The sequence below is a fragment of the Phalangium opilio genome, unplaced genomic scaffold (assembly GCF_054372755.1).
Source record: "Phalangium opilio isolate 3A_F unplaced genomic scaffold, DU_Popi_V2 ptg000217l_1, whole genome shotgun sequence".
In the NCBI taxonomy this organism is placed as follows: Eukaryota; Metazoa; Arthropoda; class Arachnida; order Opiliones; family Phalangiidae; genus Phalangium; species Phalangium opilio.
Window position 1 is genome coordinate 12,993,832 of NW_028324218.1, and position 26,279 is coordinate 13,020,110.

Below are 26,279 nucleotides of genomic sequence, written 5' to 3' on the forward strand. Positions count from 1 at the left end.
TATTCATGTTCTCTTTGTAACATCAAGAAGTGATATCTAGTTTACTAGGGAGAAGGTATAAATTCGCCACATTTCCAGCTTTATCTCCAGTCCAAACGTAGGTCCGGAGTTAATCCCCGCCTCTAAATTACAACCAGCACCTCATTGGTTCCGACTGAGGAGAGGCGAAATAGCCCGGCCTCATTTACGTCCCCCCTTGTATTTTGAAAGTGAGACTGGGACTATGGCGCGCGAATACTTAGGCATCTTATACTTTCTCCCTAATAATCTAGATATCACTTCTTGGTAACAATAAGATCTATGTTGATCCTTTAAAGTTTCCCCACATTCATTTTTGAAAATACATTTTTAAAGTTTAATTCAAGTTAAGATTAAAGGGAAAGCTCACATAACATAACATTGTACCTTAAAAGAACGGCCTTTTTCTAAATATAAACGGAATTAGATTAAAAAAAATAAATTATCTGTTATTACAAAAATTAGCATTTAATTAGTAGACATAAAAGCGAGGACTACTGCGCCACCCGCCATTAGTCTGCTAAATCGAACCACTTACCCCTAAAGGGATTGGTTGAATTCTAACAGGCTGAGAGAGGTAAGGGACTTAGGGTTAGAGGTTCAAGCTAGCAGACGCCACTAAACCAATGGCGGATGGCTCAGTACTCCTCCTTTTAATATAGACTAATTAGATGCTAATTATTTTGAAATAAAATATCCTTTTTATGTATTTTTTTTTATATTTAGAAAAGGACAGTTCTTTGAAGGTAGAATGTTATGTTACCTTAACTTTTCAGTTAAGTATAAAAAATTACAATCTAAAATCAGGAGGTGGTTGTTAAAATGTAGGCCTAGGTCAAAAGCTAGTTTAGTAATACAATGACTAAACTAGAATAGGCCATGGACCTATCAATGGATTCCAACTTCTACCACGACCTGACAAATATTGGTTCTTCACATTTGATAGTGGAAGAACTGAAATTTTACCTATACTACGCCGCTGCTTGGTCTTCATGTGAATTTTTCTTCAGCTTCATCCAGAACTAAATTCATGTATTCATCAAAACCCTAGGTTAAAACAAACAAACCTCCTTCAGATAATCTGGTTTAAGATTTTCAAATTAAATTTAATTCTGAAATTTCCAGGTTGAGAAGAAGATAATTCTTGTGGGGGAATGAAAACATTCAAAAAGTGTCCATGATTCTCTCTGAACTCTCATGAACACAAAGGAAGTTCCAATAATGGTGGTAGGACTGAAGTACAGTGGGTTCTATGGTTGATTTCGAGTCAAAAATGTTCTATGCAGGGCCGGCGGATGCTGTGGGTATCTCTTAAATCAGTAAGAGTAAATTATCAGCAGCTTATGGATTTTTTACACGATCGTTCTGTGGACTAAACCGACTAAATGTATTTTCTGCATGGTATTTATGGGGCGCGTCACTACACCAACTTGAAACCTTTTCGATGTAGACAACCCTCTGTATTGGGACATACTAGGGGTAGATACACTGCCTTCTCTGAGCATTCTCATGATTCAAAAGGGTTATAGCGCCGGCGTCAAAAAGTGATACGGAAAGCAAAATTTTAGCCCCTTGCATTTTCCTCTTAATTATATCGAAAGGCTCTATTACTCTTTCTCTATTAACTTTGAGACAAAAATCAAGATTATATTAAATATTAAGTTAATATTATACATTTTCTTCGTTAGTTATTCACATCATTGTGCGTTACATCGTTTTAAAGAAAAACAATTAAAACATTTTGAGACACTTCTCTAAAATTGAGGTTTGAAGTGCAGCGTATGCCACTTTTGTCGCCTCACAGAAATCGGTAGTATAAACGGGTTTCGAATCGCAGCTTAGAGTATGAAAGGTAGCTATGGAGGAAATAATAAGTTAATATTATACATTTTCTTCGTTAGTTATTCACATCATTGTGCGTTACATCGTTTTAAAGAAAAACAATTCAAAAATTTTGAGACACTTCTCTAAAATTGAGGTTTGAATTGAAGCCATTGTTTAAGTGGTGTCAGCTAGCCAGAAACCACAATAGATTGCTTCAACAAAGGGGTAATGGGTTCGGGCTATCAGACACCACTAAACCAAAGGCGGGTGGCGCAGCAGCCCTGGTTTTTAAGATTAAATAAACGCTAATTATTTTGTAATAAGAGATCATTTTAATATTTCTCCTATAATATTTAGAGAAAAGCCGTTCTTTCAAGCTACGTTATACTTTAGGGGTAATGTTTTACTTAAACATTAATCTTCAACGCGCGTCAATACTAAAAATACTTCAACGTAACTTACCAGGTGATGGAGGCGTATCATTTTGGTCCATTCTTCTTACTTAAACCCCTTCAACCGGAGAGATACTCATTACCGGAGTCTCTATTTTCTCCATTTACCGATCATTCGATCGAAAACTATCAACTCTTATATAAGAATGATCACCGGGTTCATCGAGGTTATGGCAAGAAACCAAGTTTGGTTTCGTAACCCCGGTGCCGGGCGTCGAGGAAAATAGATTACAAATAAGCCCCGATTGAGATTGACGATTCCAAGGAGCGACTTGTAGAACTTTAAGCAGCATGTAGTTGCTTATATATTCCTCCGGTTCGGGGTTGAAGTTGGCCTGATCAGCCCACGTCACTTCCTTGGGTACCTTAACCTAAACGGTGGAGAAAAAATTATGTGAAGAATATATACCTTAACGCTTTTTCGTTGGTAGAACAGGAAGAGTAGACGCGTACTTGGTCCAGAAGATTTTCGTATTTTCTTTTCAGGTCATCATTTAAGCGCCCATTAACCATTAAAAGCAACTGTTGATCTTTGACTAACTTCAACACGTTAATGGCCAGTTTGAAAGTCGAGGAACTATGGTTTAATTGCAACATCAACAGTTTGTTAATATGTTGCGTTTGGACGTTCAAACAGGCAATCTCGACTTTCATTCTCTTATTGTCGATGTACCTATAGTAATAGCTCTCATTTAATTAATCCTTTCCTTTACCGATAAAACTTTCCATTTGTAGAAATATTTAGCACGAGTAGATCTATGTACTGAAGATAGTTTCACAGAAACAGAGGCATATCTTTATGGACCTTCAGCACAACAACCCTAAAACAATTACACAATATATATCGAAGATTGCATCTTTATGCCAAATTGGCAAATTAGCATTGGCGAGACTTGACCAAAAATAAAAAAGTGTTACAACCCCAAGAAAAGGCTTAAAGAACTGTTTTCGTCTTATTTTTGTTATTCGGTAGGTCACATTTCTGATTTCTTTGCTTCGCTCCAATTCTGTTTCAACCCCAAAGTGACTTTAGATTTTATGATATACTGTCCTTATCAAAGTTCCAATGGGCGTAAAAGGTTTATTTTTTTTTCGTGGGGCTTATAAGACGACCATGTGGCCTCAGTGAAAATGCGTTTAATATCTAAAAGAACAAAAAAATTCAACGTTTGGTATTGTTTTGACACTGCAATATAAATGCATTGCTTTGACATTACAAGATCAATTCCTTGCTTTGATATTACAATACAAATTCATTGCTTTGATATTACTATATATATTCATTGATTTGACATTAGAATATATATTCATTGCTTTGACATTACAATATATATTCATTGCTTTGACATTAGAATATAAACGCATTGATTTGACATTAGAATATAAACGCATTGCTTTGACAATACGATATAAACGCACTGCTTTGACATTGCAATATAAAGTCATTGCTTCGACAATACGATATAAATTCATTTCTTAAGCATTTTAAAAGCTAGAAAATTACCATAAATGTCAACGTTTGAATTATACTAAAATTATAACGAAAATCGATGTGACTTAACAATGTCAAAGTTTGAATTATAATAAAAATTATAACGAAAATCGATGTGACTTAACAATGTCAACGTTTCAAATTATAACGAAAATCGATGTGACTTAACAATGTGAACCGATTGTAGTTGCATTTTGTGGACTGGACAATATAAAAATGAACATTCGTGATCTCGCCAGCATGTTCGTGTTACAACCATACGATAAGGCGAACGTTCATTTTCTCGATTGTTGTAAATTTTTTAAGTTGTTGGAAATGACTTGGAAAAATTTCAGTAGACGAAATATAACTATAGGAATTTTGTTTTTGATCTTATCTTGTTACCTAAGTGCTGGGCATAATTATAAAGGAAAAGATTACAGTGCCAGCCCATCAGCTGGAATCAGTAAGTATAAAATTTCATTTTATATATATTTCGGGAAAATGGTTTCTTTGTTTGTATGTCTGTTCTTTATGCGAATCACACTTCATTATACAATTTGACCAAACTGCTTGGTTGATATCAGTAACACTTAGGAAAGTTTTTGCCTCTCCGAGTGACGATGACGTCACGGAGAGGTATTAAATTGGACTTTTGTGTTTGTCTGTCACCGCGATTGCAGTTGGCAAATCGGAGCAAACGTGTTCACAGAAAGCAAACGCCTAGTCTCCCAATGGCCAGGCTTCCACCAAAGGTTCGCGCAATTGCGGATTTTCGTAACAGTAATCGTGAATCAACACCCTAACTTATTAGAGAGGCATACACTAGAATTCAAACGTCAACAATAGCTATGTTTAAAATGATTTTAGGAATCAAGTTTCTCAAAACGATTTAACTAGAATTAAGGTAAATTAATGACGATTAAAATAATTACTATCAATTATATTTATTTAATTATTTAAGAAAACCTCTTAATTCCGTCTCGACTCGGAGAGGTTTATTTTGGTTTTCCCAACTTGTTAGTACTGGTTTAGTTGAGTTGCGCAAGTTTGGACAGTTTCGAACCCCTTGTCATTAAGCCTGTTAGGAACGTTGTCTTCAAGCCCCGTAACAGTTGAGTTTTATTATTAACCTCTAATTCAACATCATTTTTTTGAATTTGAAAGTTGTTAAAAACATAATGCGTATGGTATAGTTCATGCGATACGATTGTATCTAAAGAAAATTTAGTGTTTAGGAAACTTTTTCCGGTTTTTATCTCCTCAAAAACATCAGGGCGTTAGGTACATATAATTCATGACCATTTCCACAGCCATATTGAAGAACTCATGTGACATCCCCTCTAGGCGTAGAGCAAGAAATTGAAAATTGAACGAATATTAATGAACAACGAAGCACCTGATATTATCTCGCCAGCAGGTTCGTGTTGCAACCATACGATAAGGCGAACGTTCATTTTTCAGGATTTAGTTTATCAGGATTTAGCATTTTGAAAACGTCCAAAACCCGGCCCGGGTCCGAGTATATAGTTGGTATACAGGCCCGTCCAGTTACACGCATTATCCAAGCCCGACCCGACACATTGCATGCGTCGTGTATTTTTCAATTCTTTTGATAATTGCTCGTCACATCGTCACATTTGTTCTTAGAAGCTTAAACTCGACATTTAAATTATCTTTCATTTGAATTTTGGATTAAAGGAGAATCAAGTTCGGCCTGGCCTGAATTTGGAAAAATGAAGAAAAGCCCAACCCGGCCCGGCCCGATGAAATTTTCAGATGTGGAAAGCCCGGCTCGGCCCGACCCGATCGGAATGAATATTGTAGTTTATATGTTGTATTAGCCAAAGTTATAATATTCTATGTTAGATGGTAACTCATCTGACATAATTTTATTTTGGAATAACGTATTTCATTCGATCTGATATATCTGGGGCTTTTAAAATTTTATTTATTTATTTCTTCAAATAGGGGAAAAAGACACGTCCAGTATAATACCTCTCCATGACGTCTTTAACGGATAATTAAACAACATCAATGCCGTTGAGAAAGATGCGAAAAAGTAAAAGATAAGTCGAAAAAATTAATTGCCCGCAGTAGCAGATATTCAAATTTTTACTTTTGAAGACATGATTATAAAACATAAATTATTATTTTTTCACCAAAATTCCTTCAGTAAAATATTTTTTCATGAAATATGTACATCATTTTAAAAAAAGTACGCGTTTAAATTTAATTTTGTCTTAAAAATTCGGCCTTATAAGGGGAACAAGTTGGGAAAACCAAAATATTACCTCTCCGTGTCGAGAAGATTATATAACCTTAAGTATCCAAGGAAAACGTCGACCTTTTTGCCCTCATCCTTTCCCGCGCTTTGTGCTTCCGCATTTCATCCTTACTCTCAACATTATCTTCCTCCATTTTACATACAAAAATCAAATACTCACAAAAAGAAGCGGCAAAAACCTGCTGGCTCTTTACAACCACTTAATTTGACTTAATATCCAATTTCCAACAACAATAATATACCGGTAGTTTAATTGACAACCTACTAGCATCGAAATTCTCATTAAGAATGGTTCCCGCGGATAAAAAAGGGCAATTTTCAACTAGGTGGGCGTTATCTCATTATATTTGAAAAATATCATTTGTCTTTTTTGCCAATGCCTTTTAGCACCAAAAAATATTTTTTGATACAAAATAAATGTTTTATATTCTTATTAAGAATAAAACAAGAGGATAAAAAGGTCTGTCCTCTCGTAATTGTTTAAGCTTTTATCATGATTAGTGGAAGCGGGTAGGCCTATTGAGGCTCAGTCTGCTGTGCGGGACCTCGGGGTTATGTTGGCTGGTGGAATGCTGGGGGATACCCATAGTAGGGTGGCGGCGGCCCGTGGCTCCCGTGCTCTTTACATTTTAAAGCGCTCCTTTTCGCATTTTAGCGTCAGGTCATTTGGCGTCCTGTATAGAACTTACATCCGCCCTCATCTTGACTACTGTTCAAGCATATGGTCTCCCCACCTCGTCAGGGACATTGAGAATGTTGAGCGGGTCCAGCGCAGGGCCACAAAACTTGTTTCTGGCCTACGAACTTTGCCCTATCCGGAGCGCCTCCGACGGCTGGGCCTTATGTCCCTAGCTGATAGGCGGCTGCGTCAGGATTTGGTGGAAACCTTCAAATTGGTCCATGGCCACTACGACGTGCACCGCGTTTTTTACCGTTCGCTGGACTGGGAGGAGGGCGCCCACTCTTTCCAAGTTCCGCTGTACGTCCCTGCCTCGGCGTGTCTTTTTCACGCAACGGGTTATTAACTCGTGGAATGGTCTCCCTAGTGAGGTGAAGAGGGACTCGTCCGTCCATGCGTTCAAGGCTCGGTTGGCCAAATTCGTCCATTGAGTCGTGTCATTGCTTTTTTTGTGTTTTGTTTTCTTGTTTTATTTTGTTCTGTTTTTTTTCTGGTTTTTGTTTTGTTTTTAAATTTAATTTGGTTTTTTTTTATTTCATTTGTTTAACCCCTTTGCTCCGTTCTAATTTATTTATTATTATTATTATTATTACTTTTTTTCCAATTTGTTTGTACCTGAGTCGGGCCACAATAAGCCTCTGGCTTTCTTTTTTACCCGTCAATAAACTTTATTATTATTATTATAGTATTTGTTTTCCGAAACAATCTCGCTTATGTTTATCCTCTCTAGACTTCGCTAAAAACGTATTACTCCTACGTAAAATATTAATAGACAGGCAAGGATTCATACCATTAAAGAAGGAGCGCAATATTATCCATATTTTCATTTCATATACAGAGAAAAGAAATTATTATGTTTCTGAGAGGAGCTTCCCATTTTTGTTGTTGTTTTGAAAAATATATCGCAATGCACGGGCCTTGATAGATATAGGAGGCAATGAATGAAATATATCACAATGCACGGGCCTTGATAGATATAAGAGGCAATGAAGGAAATATATCGCATGCACGGGCCTTGGTAGATATAGGAGGCAATGATAATCTCTCTCTTTGCAAGAGAGGTTTATCTTTAATATTTAAATAAATATAATTATTTTTAATTATTTTAATCTTCAATAATTAACATTAATAATAGTTAAATCGTTTAAAATAAAGTTATACCTATTATCATCTCAAACTTTGCTAATATTGACGTTTAAAGTGAAGGGTACCCCTCTTGCCCGCTTTCTTCAAATTTTGGGGTATATATACGATTCGTTTCCATTACAATAGTAAGGAAGAAGCGCAATTGCGAAAACCTTTGGTGGCGATCCCACCTTAGGGAGGCTAGACGTTTCTCGTAACCCTAGCTGATCGCCGCGTATATCCTAAAACCAAACGATGATAATGGAGTAGAAGCCAATGATACAGATTGATGTCTATGTGGAATAGACGGAAGACCAGTGGATGGTGGTGTTAGAAACCAGTGTAAGTGCAGACTGGTGTCAATGTGGGATTGACAAAGAACAGAAGATGGTGGTGATTGGAAGCCAGTATGTACAGACTGGTGTCCAAGTCGAATGGACGAAGACCAGAAGATGGTGGTGATTAGAAGCCAGTAAGAACAGACTGGTGTAATTGTGGGATGGACAAAGACCAGAAGATGGTGGTGTAGAGGAGCCATTTCCGTGACTGTGAAAGCAGTTCGGAAATGGCGAACACGTTTGCTCCGATGCGCAAACTGCGAACGCGGTCACGTGGGTGTAACAACGGACAGACAGACAGACAGACAGACAGACACACAGACAGACAGATACGGCCGTTACAGAACCTCTCCTGGACTACGTCACACGGAGAGGTAATAAAATGGGCAGAAATTCGTTGATAGCAGGCAACATAAAATTAGTATGAAAATTTAACAAATCGTGTTCGTTAATTTTAAATTTTTTGAAGATTCAAAATTCGTGTTGTAAAGCTAAAGATTAGGATCAAGCTACAGATCGTATTCGTACTCTATTAACTACATCACAGTCATACTGAGTATTTAATTTTCCGTTTCGCAATATTTTCAATTTTAAAATATCAAAATTTAAATTCATCGAGCTCAATTTTTCAGGTATCCGAGCGTTTGAACTTCCTAAAACAAATGTTACTCGAAAATAAACATAACTATACCTTAAAATATTCTTCAAGATGTAATTTTTTCTAGAACTAAATAATGTTGAAAAATATTTTCGTCATATGGAACTTTGGTGAACTAAGATAAGAAACTGTTTCAAATAATCGATGTTTTATGATCATGTCTTCAAAAGTGAAAATTTGAATATCGGGTACTTTTGGCAATAAATTTTGTAGACATATCTTTACCTTTTTCGCGCCTTTGACTACAAAGACGGTTTTTATTAATTACCGCTCCGAGTGACGTATGTCACGGAGAGGTTCTAATTTCGACTTCTCTGTCTGTCTGTGTGTGTGCCTGTCAGTCTGTCTGTTGTTACACCCCAGGGGACCGCGTTCGCAGTTTGCAAATCGGAGCAAACGTATGTTCAATCCCGGAAATTTTGAAAATTGTGCTCCACTTACAATTACTCCATTGTCGGTCTAACACCACCATCCAGAGGACACCAGTCTGTACTTGCTGGTTTCTAAACACCACCATCGTCTAGTCTTTTTCCGTACCACTTGAACACCAGTCTGCACTTACTGGCTTCTAAACACCACCATCATCTGGTCTTTTGTCCATCCCACATGGACACCAGTCTGTACTTACTGCCTTCTAAACACCATGCCATTTGTCCATCCCACATGAACAGCTGTCTGTACTAACTAGCTTCTAAACACCACCGTTATCTGGTCCTTTGTCCTAGGAGGATATAGGGGTGATGGAGTCTTCGACTCCCTGTACTAGTGTACTTAGAGCTCAGGTTTCAGTCTCTCCGATTGAAGATTCGTGCACGTGCACCTGGTAACCTTGATTACGCGCATCACGTGACCACTCAAATCCCAATTCAAAAAAGAGCGGGTTCTTCATGCTAGCTTAGGCATTAGACTTCTAAACACCACCAAAGTCTGTCTGTTGTTACACCCCAGGGGACCGCGTTCGAAGTTTCCAAATCGGAGCAAACGTATTCTCAATTTCCGGTCCGCATTTACAGTTCCAGGAAATTTTTGAAAATTGTACTCATGGCATATTGTCGGTCTAACACCACCATCCAGATGACACCAGTCTGCAATTACTGGCTTCTAAACACAACCATTTGGTCTTTTGACCATCCCACATTGACACCAGTCTGTACTTACTGGCTTCTCTCATCATCATCGTTACGTTTTAGATATACGCGTCGATCGGCTAGGGCTACGAGAAACGTCTAGCCTCCCAATGGCGGGGCTTCCACCAAAGGTTCACGCAATTGCGCTAATTGTCCCTTTTTTTAACACCCAAAAACCTGGATAACTAACGAAGAAAATGTATAATATTAATTATATTTATTTTAGTATTTGAGATAATGCTGTTTCCCAACTCAAAATTAAAACAAAAAGAGTAAATAAGCAGTCTTTGTTTTACCTCTCCGAGTGACGTATGTCACGGAGAGGCTCTAATTTTGACGTGTCTGGGTTTGTTTGTCTGTGTGTTTGTCTATCTGTCTGTTGTTACACCACAAATATGTTCTCAATTTCCGTTGGAAAAATTGTATTCCTCTTACACGGCCTATTACTCCATTGTCTGTCTAACACCATCATGTGGTCTTTTGTCCATCCCTCATGGACACCAGTCTGTACTTAATTGATTCTAAACACCACCATCATCCGGACTTTTGTCCATTCATCCATAGAGCTAAACATAAGTCTGTGTGTTTGTCCTTCCGTTGTTACACTAGTGCACCGCGTTAGCAGTAAAGAAATCCTACAAAACTTTAATATTTCCTTTTTTGATAATATAAAGTGAATATATGGAAATATTTTTAGTAATTTCGATGCCTTTAGTAGTTTTGTAGCTTTAAAGCTCTGTTTCATTTTGATATTCCAAGCACATTTTTTATATTATTATTTGAAATGGCTGTTTATATATTACTTAAGCTATACTACATCTGTATATAGAATTATCCTTGCTTTAGAGGTCACAAAAATGACGTCCTAAACTCTATCGGCTAAATTTTGTAATATCCGTAACAGTCCTAGTGAATCGAGCAATTGATGCCCGAGGTGAATTAAAATATGGGTTTTGATATTCGAGTCTGTAATGAAGAGACATTAACGGTTCAGAGTGAGCCGGAAGTTAAATACACATTTAAATAATCGGGTTTAGATTCTAAAACAAGTTGGGAAAACAAAAATATTACCTCTCCGAGTGAAGAGGTCTACTACTACAAACTTATTTACCTAGATATGGAATTATTTCTCATTTTTGAAGTAAAAATTCACGAAATATTGAAGCAGTATTGCAAGCATAGCGAATATACAGTAAAGCAGACGACATTTTACATCCAATAAGGATAAATCTTGGACACATGGAAATCAGTCAATGGGGAAAAGAACAGGAAATGAAGTGTATAAATATTGGAAAGATATAACCTTTATGTGTTCGTAAAGGCCCAATTGTCTACCCTATATTCTGATAGCTACATTCACAGCTGGTTTGCAGTGTAAACACTCGTCTCGTTACGGCAACATTACCATCAAATTCGATGGAAGATAAATGTTTGGTGTGGCATTCTGGGGAACAGAATCATCGGACCTTTCTTCTTCGAGGACAACATTACTGGTGACAGGTATTTGCACTTCCTGCGCCACGAGTTTAGTGATGCGATAAACGCATTACCATTAGCAGTGATATGGGACCTGTGGTTCCAGCAGGATGGTGCGCCACCACATTTTGCGGTCAATGTTCGCCAATGGCTAACTGAGCACTTTCCAAACCGTTGGATCGGTAGAGGTGGACGAATTCCGTGGCCAGCAAGATCCCCTGACCTAACCCCATTTGATTTATTCTTATGGGGATATGTTAAGGGGGAGGTGTATGCAACAGAACCTTTAAATGTAGACGACTTGAAGGCCAGAATTCGAAGCGCAATTGAACGAATCACTCCTCAAATGCTAGAAAACGTAATACAAGGCATGGACAATCGTCTTGAAGAGTGCCTACACCACGACGGTAGGCACATCGAACATTTACGCTGATGGGTTTACCAAAGCCCTTTAATTTGTAGTGTGATGCCTTAGTTCCTAAGCTTAATCGTAGGTCTTTAATGTTTCAAAGTGCGTATCATTAAACGATATTCACTATGATACTTGTTGCACGTTCTCATTTGCATACAATGACACATGTCACACCTGTATACGAGCTCGAAAATGTACTGCAGTGAAGTAGTCCATCAGGGGTTTTGGGGGTTTTCCACAAAGGTAGGTGTTACTCTGATCTTTTCCACACGGTATATGAAAAAGGGGTTTGTTTCTTCTTTATGCACAGTCACAACTATCGAATGGTGTATATCAGTACTATTAGGGAAGATTTTGTAAGTGTTGGTTGAGTTGCATAAAGCTGTTCTACGAAGTCCTGGCCGTTAAGTATGTAAAGCACGCTATTATTTAGATCCGCAACATTTTAGTTTTGTGATTAATTCCTAAGTAAACGTCGTTTTATCGAATTAACCTTATATATGATTAGGTAGTGTCAAACTTATGTAACATATCTTAAATATTTATTGTAACACCAGGAGTATGTTTTAGAACTGGTTTGGTTGAGTTGCCCAAGGTTGGGTTCTCGGTAATTGGAAGATGTAAATAAAAATACTTCCTGCATGGTTTTCGGTCCCAGAGCAACGCAGGGTAGCTTAGTTATTTCATCATAATGTTGAAGAGAGTAAAGCACACATGAAACAAAATATCGGCTTTGTAAATGTTTTTTTGGGGGGGGGAGGAGGGGGTGACTAGAAATCAAAGTATAGTAGCCAAAGAATTTTAATTTTCAAGAACTAGGTTAAGTACAGTCGCGATCATAAGTTTCTGGCCGTTTTTATGTGGTTGCCATTTTCTTTCTAATGAGTCTCCGTAATGTGGTAAGTTGGCCTAACGTTTCTTCACTCAATTATAAATGAAGGCTTCAATTAATTTCAGATTAGGCAATCTTAAGAATGATACGTTTTATATATAATTTTTATTATTTTTGGTTGTTATCAACGATTGCGTATCACCACAAGATTATTATATAGTTTTTCCTACTAACACTAAGGACAATCTTTCGACGAGAAAATGTACTGTTCATAAAAGCGCACGAAGGATTGTTACCATAAAAGTCTGTTATTTTTCTATTCATTTCTAATGTAAACGTATTTTTCTGAAATACACTTGTGTTTTTCGAGCTAGTTTCGATCAAGGTCATTTAATGTAGGGTTGTACGCTATCAACATTGCGGTTTATAGGAAAACAGAGTTTTAGTCAGATGCTCAATTACATCACAGCGACTAGTTTGTTAAAAAAAATTCCTCAAATTTAGTTTAACAAAGATTTAACAACCTTCAAATGGATTCATTTATTCTCAATCACTTTTGCGAAACTCCATTTTGGGTGTGTTAAATGTTGTTTATTTACTTTACCAGGACTCTGATCATGGCATTTGATAGCGAAATAATACGGTTCAAAATTTCACGCTTGCGTTTAATACTGGCGTGTGCATATTATTATAAATAGGACGCCAATTTGACATGGTACTCGGATAATCCGGACCTAACTCCTTGTTTTCAAAAGACCATTTTGGTCTGGGTGCCATGCGCGATACTTTGGTTGTTCCTTCCATTGGAAGTGGCACTGATCACCAAGTCGCCACAGCAAAGCGTCCATTGTTCTTATCTTTTCATTACAAAATGTGTAAGTACTTTTACACCGCAGAGCATAATTGCTCAAGCAGTACGGATTATACATCTGTGCGCGATCTTGCCACTGTATTTCAGCTCTCAGTTTTGTTATTGACCGCAATTAGCGTCTTAAAATTTGGTAAACAATTATACTACGGCGATTTTCAAGCCGTTGACAATTTGGCGGTCGTCCTTCAATTTGGAACTTACGTAAGTCAAATCAAAAATCCATAGCGTTTTGAAACTTTTGATGAAATAAAATGTACTCTCGTATTGCAGATCTTGGCGCTATTCCTCATAATTTACGGCAGAAGGGGTGGAACAGCGTTATCTGGAATCTTGACAATGTTTTGGTTTCTCTTAACACTAACGCAAACTATCACACTGAGATCCACCATTATGAAATACTATTTACAAGTAAGCCAAGGTTTTTTTTTACATTTTACAATAATAATACACGGCAAAATAAAAACGTGAAGTATTTCAGAACAACAAAGGTGACTATTTCGGGTTGGTAATTGAGTCGGTAATTTACCCTTTAGTAGTAATTACCCTCGTATTACACACACTGAGTGACGCCTCTCCGAACTACGAAAAACATACGTACGCAATCGAAGTTAAAATGGTAATATCCCATCTATTTATAGGTTATTTATGTAACGTAAGTTTGACTCTGGTTATTAGAAGCTCTATCCTTCTCGCTTGTTTATCTAGATTTAGCTGTCAGTAAAGTTTTAGTAACAAAATAGCATACAGCGAATAGAAATCATTGCACCCCCAAATATCCCATGTTAATTTCTATGCGTGTTTTGTGGGCCGGACTCGAGCTTGGGAGAACCAGCTTGACTGGGGGTGAGAATCCTAAACCCATTACAGAGTGATCTTGCACTCATGGTTGGAAGTTAAAAACACATTAAAAAACACAGCATACTTCGCGATAGCGTGAGCTTACTCGTCAGGTGGCATCTAGTGGACAAAATAGCGATGTTTTTTATGTTCACACATACGAATTTGGCTGAGAACTGACGCTTGTGATAGATGGCGCTGTAGTCTTAGACCCAAGTAAACTAAAGCATAGTGGGTTCCTCCAAGGCTCGAGTACTATCCTTCACGCCTCAAAATTCTCAGGTCTTTCTAACTGTGCCACATTCTTGGTTACGTGCGCGCGCAAGGTTCAACGTGCAGCGAGAAACAAGATGGTCTTGCATGATTATGGTCTAGCTCTTCCCACAAAATCCGCCTATAAACTATGAGAAAATTACTTCACAATGATTCCTATTAGATGTATGTTATTGAACAGACGCACTTTTTTCTATTAAAATGCCTTTATATTTTTTTATGATTAATTTCATACATACAATAAGAAATCAAGGGAAGATGACGCATCGTTTTGTTCACGCATGGTTCATTCATGGCTTACCAGGTAAATCTGGTCCCTTTCTTAAGTTCCTATATATTACCCTTGAAGTTTTTACAGCGCCGCTCAATGTATTTTTTTACGAATTGTAGCGCCCTGTGGAAAGGCTGGAAGAAAGGTCTTGAGATATCGGATGTGTACGACTTGAATGACGCGGAGCGAGCGCTGACTGTCTCGCGTCTTTTCGAAGAACACTGGAAACTACAAGCTAAGACCAAAAATGACAGGGATGAAATGGAAATGAAAAGATTTTCGGAAGAACGAAACAGAACCAAAAATCCATGCAAATCCATCAGTTGGCCCTTGTTGAGGACAGTTGGATCTTGTTTGATAGCTGGAGTGTTCTTACAAGTTTTGTCCGACGTAGTGTCATTCGGTCCTGCCCTTTTGACAGGGTAAATAGTTTTTCTTTTTCAGCCATATAAGAAACGTCACAACGTTATAAGTGAATATTTTTGGGAAATAGTAGGCATACATGGGTTTCACCAAAAACGCGTTGAACGTAGCAAATTCACTACCCATCCTCGCATACTTTATTGAGAAACTTCGTCTGCTTATATTTTGACTCCACCCACAAATTCTGTATATAGCGACGAATGTTATTCTTATCTCTATTTTCGTGGCTAAATATTTTTTTTCCGAAATTGCGCCAGTGGTAAAAAAGCAAAGTGGACAACAAAGCGATATAACTCCCGATTTAGTGGAATCATGAACGAAATAGTGAACAATCCGGGACATGCCTCTACCTAAAAAACCCGTCCACTATGTGTAACAAGCGACTACTAGTTCCCCCTGTTGAGACAAATTCAGGTTAGCGGGACTACGTCATTTTAGGGACAGAATTAAAGGTCACGTGAGAGGGTGGCTATCTATGGCGGTATATACGAAATAGAGAATGCGGTTTATTTAAACAGGGAGAAATGAGTTAAGACATAAATACCGGCTATCACTGTTACAATTTAGATACACAAAGTGCATATGCTTAACCATTTTACTTAAATAACGACCAAATTTCAACAATTTTAAGAAATGAGAGCCAGAGATACGTTTTACGATTATAGACTTCAAAATTTCATATATTATACTTTACTCGTTCACCCGCAGATGGCGTTAGCAAAACCGGAAATAACAGCTTAATTTGTCCCCAATTTTTTTTTTCTCTCTCAAACTTCTGTCCCCTCCGCCTATCTTCCCACCCCCTTCTTGTTACAACTAGTGGATGCCTCGGTTTGTACGTACAAAGGTACGGCTGTTAAGTCCTGGATTGTTCACTATTTCGTTCATGGTGGAATTAAGTTTTAAGTTAAGAATTAAAATAATTGATGTTGAAGAAAATTTAGATACTTAAAAAAAGAAACACCAATTATTTATATTCTTAACTTTAAAACTTAATTCCACTAAATGGGGAGTTATATCGCATTATTGCCCACTTTGCTTTTTACCACTGGCGCAATTCCGGAAAAAAATATTTAACCACGAAAATAGAGATAAGAATGACATTTTCGATCTCTAGAAGTCGCTATATACAGAATTTGTGGGTGGAGTCAAAATATAAGCAGACGAAGTTTCTCAATAAAGTATGCGAGGATGGTACTAGAGGCTAAAGCTACGATCCGACGTTCTTAGTACATAAATCCGTTTTTGGTTTCACTTAAAGCGTTAAATTAAGTTCCTCTGTCGATGTCAAATTGTTCTTGGCTCATACTGAAGCGTTCAATCACCTGAGCAATAACTTTTTCTGTTTCTGTGGTTCAGCTGACTGGATATTTTTATTCCTCTATATATCCTTTAAAGCTGATTCAAACAGAGGTCGAAATTGCAAGTTGCTGGCGACCTTGCAATAAATTACGTAAACTTTGAAACCCAATTAACCAGTTCACTAACTTATGTTTTCAGTCCCATTATTGATTACTCAACGAGCGAAGATCCTTTGTGGAAGGGTATTTTCTACGCTTGTCTTTACGGTTTGGCCGGTCTTGTGCAATCTTTGTTGCAAGAAGGCAGCGCAGTTTTCCACACCAAACTAGGACTGAGACTCAAATCCGCCACCATGCACGTTCTGTGCAAAAAAGTAAGGGTTATTGTGATGGGACGTTGGTTCATTAATGACATTCGTCGAACCAGATATTTCGACTGACGAGCAGCGATCGTCATGATCTGACAATGGGCGAAATACTGAACACGATGTATGTGGACACGAACAAATTCCAAATTCTGTCGCCGCAACTGTGCCTCTTGTGGTCGATCCTGGTACAAACAGTACTGTGCTTCACTTTCATGTATCAAGAACTGGGCTATTCAGCCTTTTCTGGTATCGTACCTATTGTCGTTCTTCTTCCACTGAACTATCTCAGCACCAAGAAATACAAAGAATTGCAGGTAAATTTTATCCAACTAAAACACCGGTAGACCGTAATCGGAACCGTACGCATAAAATAATAGCAATGTCCAGTAGATCGCACCAATGAAATGTTAATTTTTAATAAGAGTTTTCAAAAAGTACGCGTTGAAAAACTGTAGGCGGGGAAAATAGCAGAGGTGGAAGGCATTCTTCCTTCCGGCGTCTGCGCACGCGTCCCTGTTCAAAGGTTATTTATAAAATGGCCTTTTACATTAATAGAAAGAAGAAAATCAAGATACCTTGAGAAAGAGGGTCGAATGAGGTTAGATTAGTTACTTCTAGTCACTTGGGTTACTGTTACTTGCTTGAGTTACTCTATTTAACACAAAATGTACTAATTTCAAACGAGACCGGATGGTATATCGGCTTTTATTCTGAAACATACAGGGTGTTTCTGATAAGTCTGCCATAAATCAAGGGGCGTGTTCTTTGGGTCAAACTGAGTGGAAAGTGTCAAAGAACATGGGGTGTACAAGAATTTGCAACGAAGATATGGCCCCCCAAACATTGGCCCCTAAAACAAGAAAATATTCGAAAATGTAGACTAAAACAAATTCAGCCTTATCAACTTGTTTAGAAATATGAGACAATTTCAATAGTTTCCCTCTAACATCGTTATTGAACTTTCACCTGGCAGAAGTGTATTAAATGAGTAGAAGTATGCCTACTCTAGTAAAGTAAATTCAAAGTATCATGGTACCTTTCTGTTGGTATTACTTTTATTCTTAACAAGTTAACATGGACGTTACAGGTATTGTTCAAAATGTCCACCAACGGCGTTAAGACAAACATGAACCCGTCTTTCGAAAGATTCTTGGACATGTTGGAAGATTCCTGGCATGTTCCTGATTGTTTGACAACCTTCAATAATTCGTCTTCGCAAGTCTTCCTCATCACGGACTTCATTCTTGTACACGATGTCTTTGAGATGACCCCAAAGATAGAAATCGCACGGATTTAAATCCGGAGATCTGGCTCGCCACGCAACTGGTCCTCCACGCCCAATCCACCTCAAATTAAACGTAGCATTAAGATGTTCTCTAACTGCACGGCTGAAATGTGGGGGTGCCCCGTCGTGCATAAACCACATGTCGCGAAGTAATGCTAACGGTATGTCCTCGAGTAGTTCAGGTAAAGTGTCTCTTAAGAACGTGAGATATGCTTCACCATTTAGTCTGGGTGGAAGAAAATGCGGACCTAGTAAATGATTACCGACAATGCCGCACCATACGTTTAAAGAAAATTGCTGTTGGTGACTTCTAACACTAGTTGCGTGTGGGTTTAATTGGCGCCAACGTAAAAACTAAACGGTGGTTTGCTATAAAGTAACGCGATGTTGTTGATAACGTCACAGTATCACTTCGAACGAACGTGTGGTAGTACAGTATGGCGTATACCAATGCAGAATATACAGACATGCATCTCATGTATGGACTGGCGCAGGGCAATTCAGTGGAAGCACAGCGGCGATACCAGGAACAATTTCCGCAACGACGCATACCAAATCGTCGTACGTTCGAGGCTGTTGACAGGCGCTTGAGGGACATCGGACAAGTACAACCCAACCACGTTCGAGAGCGAGACATTCCAGAAGACATGGAGGAAATCGAGGAAGACGTCCTTACCATGTTCGATGAGGACCCCTCGACAAGTACCAGACAAGTTGGACGACAATTACATGTTAATCACGTTTTGGTCTGGCGAATTCTCCGCGGACATCAGTTTCACCCGTATCATATTCAAAAGGTGCAAGCTCTTAACCCGGCAGATTATCCAAGACGCATCGACTTTTGCGAGTGGTTTTTGGCCAGAGTAGAGGACAATCAATTTCCACGGGTCCTTTTAGTAACCGACGAGGCACATTTTTCCCGGGATGGAATTCTGAACTATCACAACCACCACGAGTGGCGCCAATTAAACCCACACGCAACTAGTGTTAGAAGTCACCAACAGCAATTTTCTTTAAACGTATGGTGCGGCATTGTCGGTAATCATTTACTAGGTCCGCATTTTCTTCCACCCAGACTAAATGGTGAAGCATATCTCACGTTCTTAAGAGACACTTTACCTGAACTACTCGAGGACATACCGTTAGCATTACTTCGTGACATGTGGTTTATGCACGACGGGGCACCCCCACATTTCAGCCGTGCAGTTAGAGAACATCTTAATGCTACGTTTAATTTGAGGTGGATTGGGCGTGGAGGACCAGTTGCGTGGCCAGCCAGATCTCCGGATTTAAATCCGTGCGATTTCTATCTTTGGGGTCATCTCAAAGACATCGTGTACAAGAATGAAGTCCGTGATGAGGAAGACTTGCGAAGACGAATTATTGAAGGTTGTCAAACAATCAGGAACATGCCAGGAATCTTCCAACATGTCCAAGAATCTTTCGAAAGACGGGTTCATGTTTGTCTTAACGCCGTTGGTGGACATTTTGAACAATACCTGTAACGTCCATGTTAACTTGTTAAGAATAAAAGTAATACCAACCGAAAGGTACCATGATACTTTGAATTTACTTTACTAGAGTAGGCATACTTCTACTCATTTAATACACTTCTGCCAGGTGAAAGTTCAATAACGATGTTAGAGGGAAACTATTGAAATTGTCTCATATTTCTAAACAAGTTGATAAGGCTGAATTTGTTTTAGTCTACATTTTCGAATATTTTCTTGTTTTAGGGGCCAATGTTTGGGGGGCCATATCTTCGTTGCAAATTCTTGTACACCCCATGTTCTTTGACACTTTCCACTCAGTTTGACCCAAAGAACACGCCCCTTGATTTATGGCAGACTTATCAGAAACACCCTGTATATAATCGCGAGAGTAAAACGTACGACAGGCGAATAGGGGAAGCACGAATTAAAGGGGGTTTCGCGAGGCATCGAGTTCTGTTTTTTTTTCCGCGCCTTTTTAGGGGGAAGTTGCGGATGAATTCCTTTCCCCGAAACCATTTTCTTTTCTTCTGTCCTGCTGGATGACGATTTTGTTAGCTTTAGGACCGTATGGTGGCGCATTTAAGAAAATTTCTCTCTCTCTCTGGTTGGATGGATTGAAATTTTGCACCGCAAACAGTGTTTTTTTTCTTATGGAAAAAGAACGCCTTGCACTAGCTTTAGCTGGAGATACCTACTTAGTACTTCCCCCCAGGGGAACCGACCATGTGGGGGCAGTGGGGGCCTGAGCCCCCTCTGGGAAGCTGTGCGTTTAATTTGGGTGCCACTGTGAGTCGGCCTAGACTGGTCCCCCATGCTCACTCTTTTGACCCTATAAGGAAAATATTAATGGCCTTTTGTTGTTGAAACAATAGAGTTATTTTAGTCTATTTCTCATTTTTACGATTAGGTCAGTATTTATATCGATATAGAATATATATCCTAAATTCCTAATAAACATTTTCTACTATATATGGAAGTAGCAAGACTATATTCAGAACGGAGGTGCGCAAATGTTTTCAGGCTGGATTTTTTACCTCTCCGAGTGACGTATGTCACGGAGAGGTTCTAATTTCGACGTGTCTGTGTGTGTGTGTCTGTCTGTTGTTATTGACTTACACCCCAGGGGACCGCGTTCGCAGTTTGAAAATCGGAGCAAACGTGTTCTCAATTTCCGGAAATTTCGAAAATTTTATTACACTTACAGGCTATTACTCCATTGCCTGTCTAACACCAACAGCCTCTGGTCTATGCCCATCCCACCTGGACACCAGTCTGTACACACTGGCTTCTAATCACCACCGTCATCTGCTCTATGTCCATCCCACATGGACACCAGTGACCAGTCTGTACTTACTGGCTTCTAACACCACCGTCTTCTGGTCTTTGTTTTTGTCCATCCCACATGGACACCAGTCTGTACACCTGGCTTCTACTCCATCATCATTCTTATGGTTAAGACATACGCGGCGATCGGCCAGGGTTACGAGAAACGTCTGGCCTCCCAATGGTGGGGCTTCCACCAAAGGTTCACGCAATTGCGCTGTTCTTATCTATAGCTGCGATTCGAAACCCTTATATACTACCTATTTGAATAAGGCGAAGCAACCGTCGTATGCTTCATTTCAAACGCCAATATTAGTCAAGTCTCTCAAGAATGTTTAATTGTTCTTTATCAAAACGATGTAACGCTCAATAAGGCGAACAACTAACGAAGAAAATAATTAATATTAATTATACAGGGTGTATCTGAAATGGACGTAGGAGCGGAAGTATTTGGGTTCCTGGGGCCAATATAAGACGAAACTGTTCTATGACATTTTGTCGTACGCCAACCCATTTGGAAGTTACTTGAACCTAACACTTGCTAGTTTGCATAAATCACAGCATGTTGACTTCGTCTAAAACAGTAGGAATTAAGTTCAAGATATGATGATTATTGCAAATTAGTGGTTGCCAGCTAAAAGAAAAAAAGCCTCATACCCATAGAGTTTATCGTAAATTTTTAAGGAGTAGAAAGTTGTACAGTTGGTGACTCATAAAGGAACATCAATGTAAAACAACATGTTACGATTTAGTGTGTTGACACAACTGACCGATACTAACGGTAATCTGACAGCGATAAATAGCGCAATAAGGAACACCGACATTTTGCTACATTCTTCAAACAATCGAAAGGTTGCATTTAGTTTAAAGATTAGGTTAATGTTGCAAGTTATCGAAATCAGTATTCATGAATAAATGTTAGTGGGCGAATGTTTGGGATGGGATGTTGGGCAACGCCTGTTAAAACTGAGCAGTAAAATGCATAATTTGCAAACTTTAACCCTTATAAAAATCAACAAATAATGATGAAGTCTAAATGTTGAAAATGAAATAAACCCTTATAAAAATGAACAAATACTGATGAAACATAAATGTTGAAAATGAATTAAAATTTTTTATGGTCCAAAGTGACCAAAAAAGGGAACATTCCTTTCTCCAAAAAATTACAGTGAGGGAGTAATGGCATTTTTCTTGGTGCCTCACCCGAAACTTCACCCGCAACAAATTAGGTACGCGTAAACCGAGCATTCCTTCTCAAGATCACACACTACTAACTTGTTCAAGAAAGGGTTGAAAGGCTCGTGATTGGCCTACACTGATTACGAGGTACCACCAAAAGTAATAGCAGAGAAAAAATTTTAAGAAGAAATTTTCGTTCTTAACCTCGGAACCGAACGGATGACCGCAAATAAAACTAAAGAAAATTCGAGAAAAAACCAAAAGTGGAGGGTTAACTTAAATGTAGTCTTGTACAATAACCAAAATGAACGCTTTTACAACCTTTCGATTGTTTGAAAAATGAAGCAAAATGTCGGTGTTCCTTATTAGTTTTCGCTAGTTATCGCTGTCAGTTTCCCGTTAGTATCGGTCAGTTCTTTCAACAAACTAATCGTAACATGTTGTTTTACAATGATGTTCGATATGAGTCACCAACTGTACAACTTCCTACTCCTTAAAAATTTACGATAAACTCTATGGCTATGAGGCTTTTTTGATTTAGCTGGCAACCACTAATTTGCAATAATCATCCTATCTTGAACTTAATTCCTACTGTTTTAGACGAAGTCAACATGCTGTGATTTATGCAAACTAGCAAGGGCTAGGTTCAAGTAACTTGCAAATGGGTTGGCGTACGACAAAATGTCATAGAACAGTTTCGCCTTATATTGGCCCCAGGAACCCAAATACTTCCGCTCCTACGTCCATTTCAGATACACCCTGTATTTATTTTAATATTTATGATAATCTTGTTTCTCAACTCAAAATTAATACGGAAAGAGTTAAAAAGCAGTCTATGCTTTTGTCTGTGTGTGTCCGTCCATTGTTACACTAGTGCGTCGCGTTAGCAGTTAGCCTTGTGTTGATGTGTTAAGAAATCATACAGAACCTTAATATTCCCTTTTTCCATAATATAAAGTGAATATGTGGAAGTATTTTTCGTAATTATGATGCATTTAGTACTTTTGTAGCTTTAAAGCTCTGTTTCATTTTGATTTTCCAAAGATTTTTTTTAATAATGTTATTTGAAATGGCTGTTTATATATTACTTAAGCTATACTACATCTGTATATAGAATAATCCTTGGTTTAGTGATTTCATGAAGAAAATTAAGACTGAGACTCCGGCGGGTATATCAAGTATTATCCGCAATAGGCTTAGTGAAACAAAGAGTAGGCCTAAATAATTGAGGCCTGAGGTGAAGTAAATTTTGGGCTTTGATTTTCGTGTCTGAAATGAAGAGACATAAACGGTTCAGAGTGAGCCGAAAGTTAAATACACAATACAATAATCAGGTTAAGATTTTATAATAGAAGAAAAGATCATGGTGGCAATTAGAATAGTAAAAGGGCTAATGGTAAACGGGTAGTAGCTACAGACTTTATATTCTCTTTATGGTGCGCATTGACTATTAGTGCGTCTAGATACAATATAGTTTTGGTGTTATTTAACGTTAACATTCATGTTGGCAAACTAAGAATATTAATGAGGTGAGACGAGACGATAGTGTTTACACTGCAAACCAGTTGTGAATGTAGCTATCAGAATATACGGTAAACAGCTGAAGCGTAGACTTCATTTCCTGATCTTTTCCCCATTGACTGATTTCCATGTGTCCAAGATTTATCCTTATTGGATGTAAAATGTCGTCTGCTTTACTGTATATTCGCTATGCTTGGAATACTGCTTCAATATTTCGTAAATATTTACTTCAAAAAAGAGAAATAATTCCATATCTAGGTAAATAAGTTTGTAGTAGTAGACCTCTAGACTCGGAGAGGTAATATTTTGGTTTTCCCAACTTGTTAATACCAAGCACTTGGCATCCCTTAAAAACGCCAATCAGTGACTGCAAATAGGAGGTCGGAGCGACCGAATTCTCAGGAGCCTTGGGCCGAACCATAGGACTCTTTTTATATTGCAGAGAGCCCAGCGGTCCTATAATTACTAAAAAATGCTATATATTTGAACCTGTCCCATATTATCTTATAATTTCATGAAAGGTCCTATTATATCCTATACTCTTGACTTAGTCTTATATCCTATACTCTTGACTTAGTCTTATATCCTATACTCTTGACTTAGTCTTATATCCTATACTCTTGACATAGTCTTATATCCTATACCAGGGGTAAATAACGAAAGGAGTTAGAGACGCTAGCTTCCGTAGTGTAGAATACAGTGGGACCTTGAAACGTCATAGAATTTGAAACTAACGTAGTGCCATCTTTGGAACTGTATTGTAAATAAGACCAGAACCTTAAAAGTTTTGCCTTAAAATCTCTGCTGCAAGGTATTCTGGGTAAAGTAAAATGGCGGCTGTCGATGTTGTGAAGTCGTCTCATAAATCAACCCAATATAATTATTATATTGAATCGCGAGTAAACAGCGATTTAAAGAATAAAGATAAGTCAACAATTTGCAATTTGAAGCGGGGGAAATCCTCAAAATGTGTTCAAACTTGTTTTGCCGTAAGTGCGCGGTTACAGAGTCGTCCCAGTGAGCCAAGGCTTAGTGATTTTTCCGAGTCAGTGCCAGTGGGAACTGTGGGATGAGGATCATCGACTGTATCTGTGACTAAAGAAATTAAAACATTTAAAACTGTATTGAAGGATGCAAAAACGACATTTAATTCCATTTCATTATCGAATAAGGAATTTACCAACTTTAAAGTTGCATGTTTCTAATTCAAGTGCACCTTAATAAATAAACTTTACTCTAAGCCTAATTGTCACTCAGTCGTAACCAGACGAACACTAGCAGACAGGAGAAAATCGATATCCCAGCATGACTTTCGAAACTTTGCTGCCACGCTATTGGTTGGAAAATATCATACTTGTTTTGAATTATAGACGGCGCGACCGAGGCGTTTTCTCTTTTCTGTGTCTACGTTTGAAAGTCCCACTGTATTCTACACTACGGAAGCTAGCATCTCTAACTCCTTTCGTTATTAACCCCTGCCTATACTCTTGACTTAGTCTTATATCCTATACTCTTGACATAGTCTTATATCCTATACTCTTGACATAATCGAAGTTTTCGTATACTTAAATGCCAAATTTGTCAAAATTTAGCTTTCATCGAGATAAAATTTAAAGAAAGCGAAATTGCGGAGCTCGCTTCGCTCGCTCTGGAATTTTTACGCATAGTATTTTTATTAACTTTTTTTTTCAAAGTAGAATTTGATTTGTTTTTTTTTTTGAGATATTTCTACACGGAGCTAAAATAGGTTTACATATGAGGATTATTAGTACTATATTTCCTATAAAACAACCCTTTTTCTACTATAAAATCCTATATTTCATATTTTCCTATAAGAAATAAAAAATTTTGGCTTGGGTCCCAGGTATTGCCTTGGGCCCCAGCAACCCCTGGGAAAATTAATGATCGGCGCTCCTGCTTCCCCCTATTTACTTTTCCTTTGTATCACCAGCGTTGGAGTTTCTGTGACAGGTTTCTTTAATTATCACGTTTATTAGATTGAGCTGATGAAGCTGAAGGACAGCCGAATGAAAATGATGAGTGAAATCTTGAACGGAATCCGTGTCTTGAAGTTGTACGCCTAGGAGAGATCATTCCAGAGAATAGTTCTTGAAATCAGGAAGAAAGAAATTGCACTCATGAAGAAACAAGGACTCTTCGAAGGAATAAACACATTTATAGCGACTCTTATACCGGTTTTGGTAAGAACGTAAAAATATTTATAAGAAGTGGATTATTATTATTATTATCAATCCTGGGGGCACATAGAAGTGTAGAGAACTCAGCTCAGTATTTATTTTTCTCACTCGACACTAAAAGGCAGATGCCCCTGAAATCTCTAGGCTTTCGCCGCGTACAAGAAAGGCGATAACGCCACATTTCAGTGGTTTATGTTGGTTTTACCAAAAGTGGATGAGAGGAAAAGTATGAAAATG

The 26,279-nt window shown here is 38.2% G+C and overlaps 2 protein-coding genes and 1 long non-coding RNA gene across 3 annotated transcripts in view; 1 reads left to right on the forward strand and 2 right to left on the reverse strand.

The window, feature by feature from the left end:
• LOC149616663 (uncharacterized) overlaps window positions 1-26,279 on the reverse strand; it is a 49,888-nt gene that overhangs the window by 249 nt on the left and 23,360 nt on the right. The window contains exon 2 of the long non-coding RNA XR_016376083.1: window positions 985-1,065. This is a non-coding gene — a long non-coding RNA (uncharacterized LOC149616663). The remainder of the gene's footprint in view (window positions 1-984; window positions 1,066-26,279) is intronic.
• Window positions 1,165-26,279, forward strand: part of LOC149616664 (uncharacterized) — a 55,296-nt gene continuing 30,181 nt past the window's right edge. Inside the window, exon 1 of the mRNA XM_089857441.1 lies at window positions 1,165-1,337. The gene's annotated coding sequence lies outside the window, so the exon portion shown is untranslated. The remainder of the gene's footprint in view (window positions 1,338-26,279) is intronic.
• Window positions 2,396-2,982, reverse strand: LOC149616665 (uncharacterized). The gene is made up of 2 exons (XM_089857444.1): window positions 2,748-2,982; window positions 2,396-2,665 (listed from the first exon to the last, which is right to left on the reverse strand). Exons 1-2 carry the CDS (start codon window positions 2,946-2,948, stop codon window positions 2,399-2,401), a joined length of 468 nt encoding a protein of 155 aa, XP_089713570.1. The 5' UTR covers window positions 2,949-2,982; the 3' UTR covers window positions 2,396-2,398.

What these genes read in the sequence shown, in the direction of transcription:
- LOC149616665 (XM_089857444.1), bottom strand. Translation starts at nt 2,948, where the DNA reads ATGAAAGTCGAGATTGCCTGTTTGAACGTCCAAACGCAACATATTAAC. An exon ending in ACGAAAATCTTCTGGACCAA is followed by an intron (nt 2,666 to 2,747) that starts GTACGCGTCTAC and finishes TCCACCGTTTAG; the next exon opens with GTTAAGGTACCCAAGGAAGT.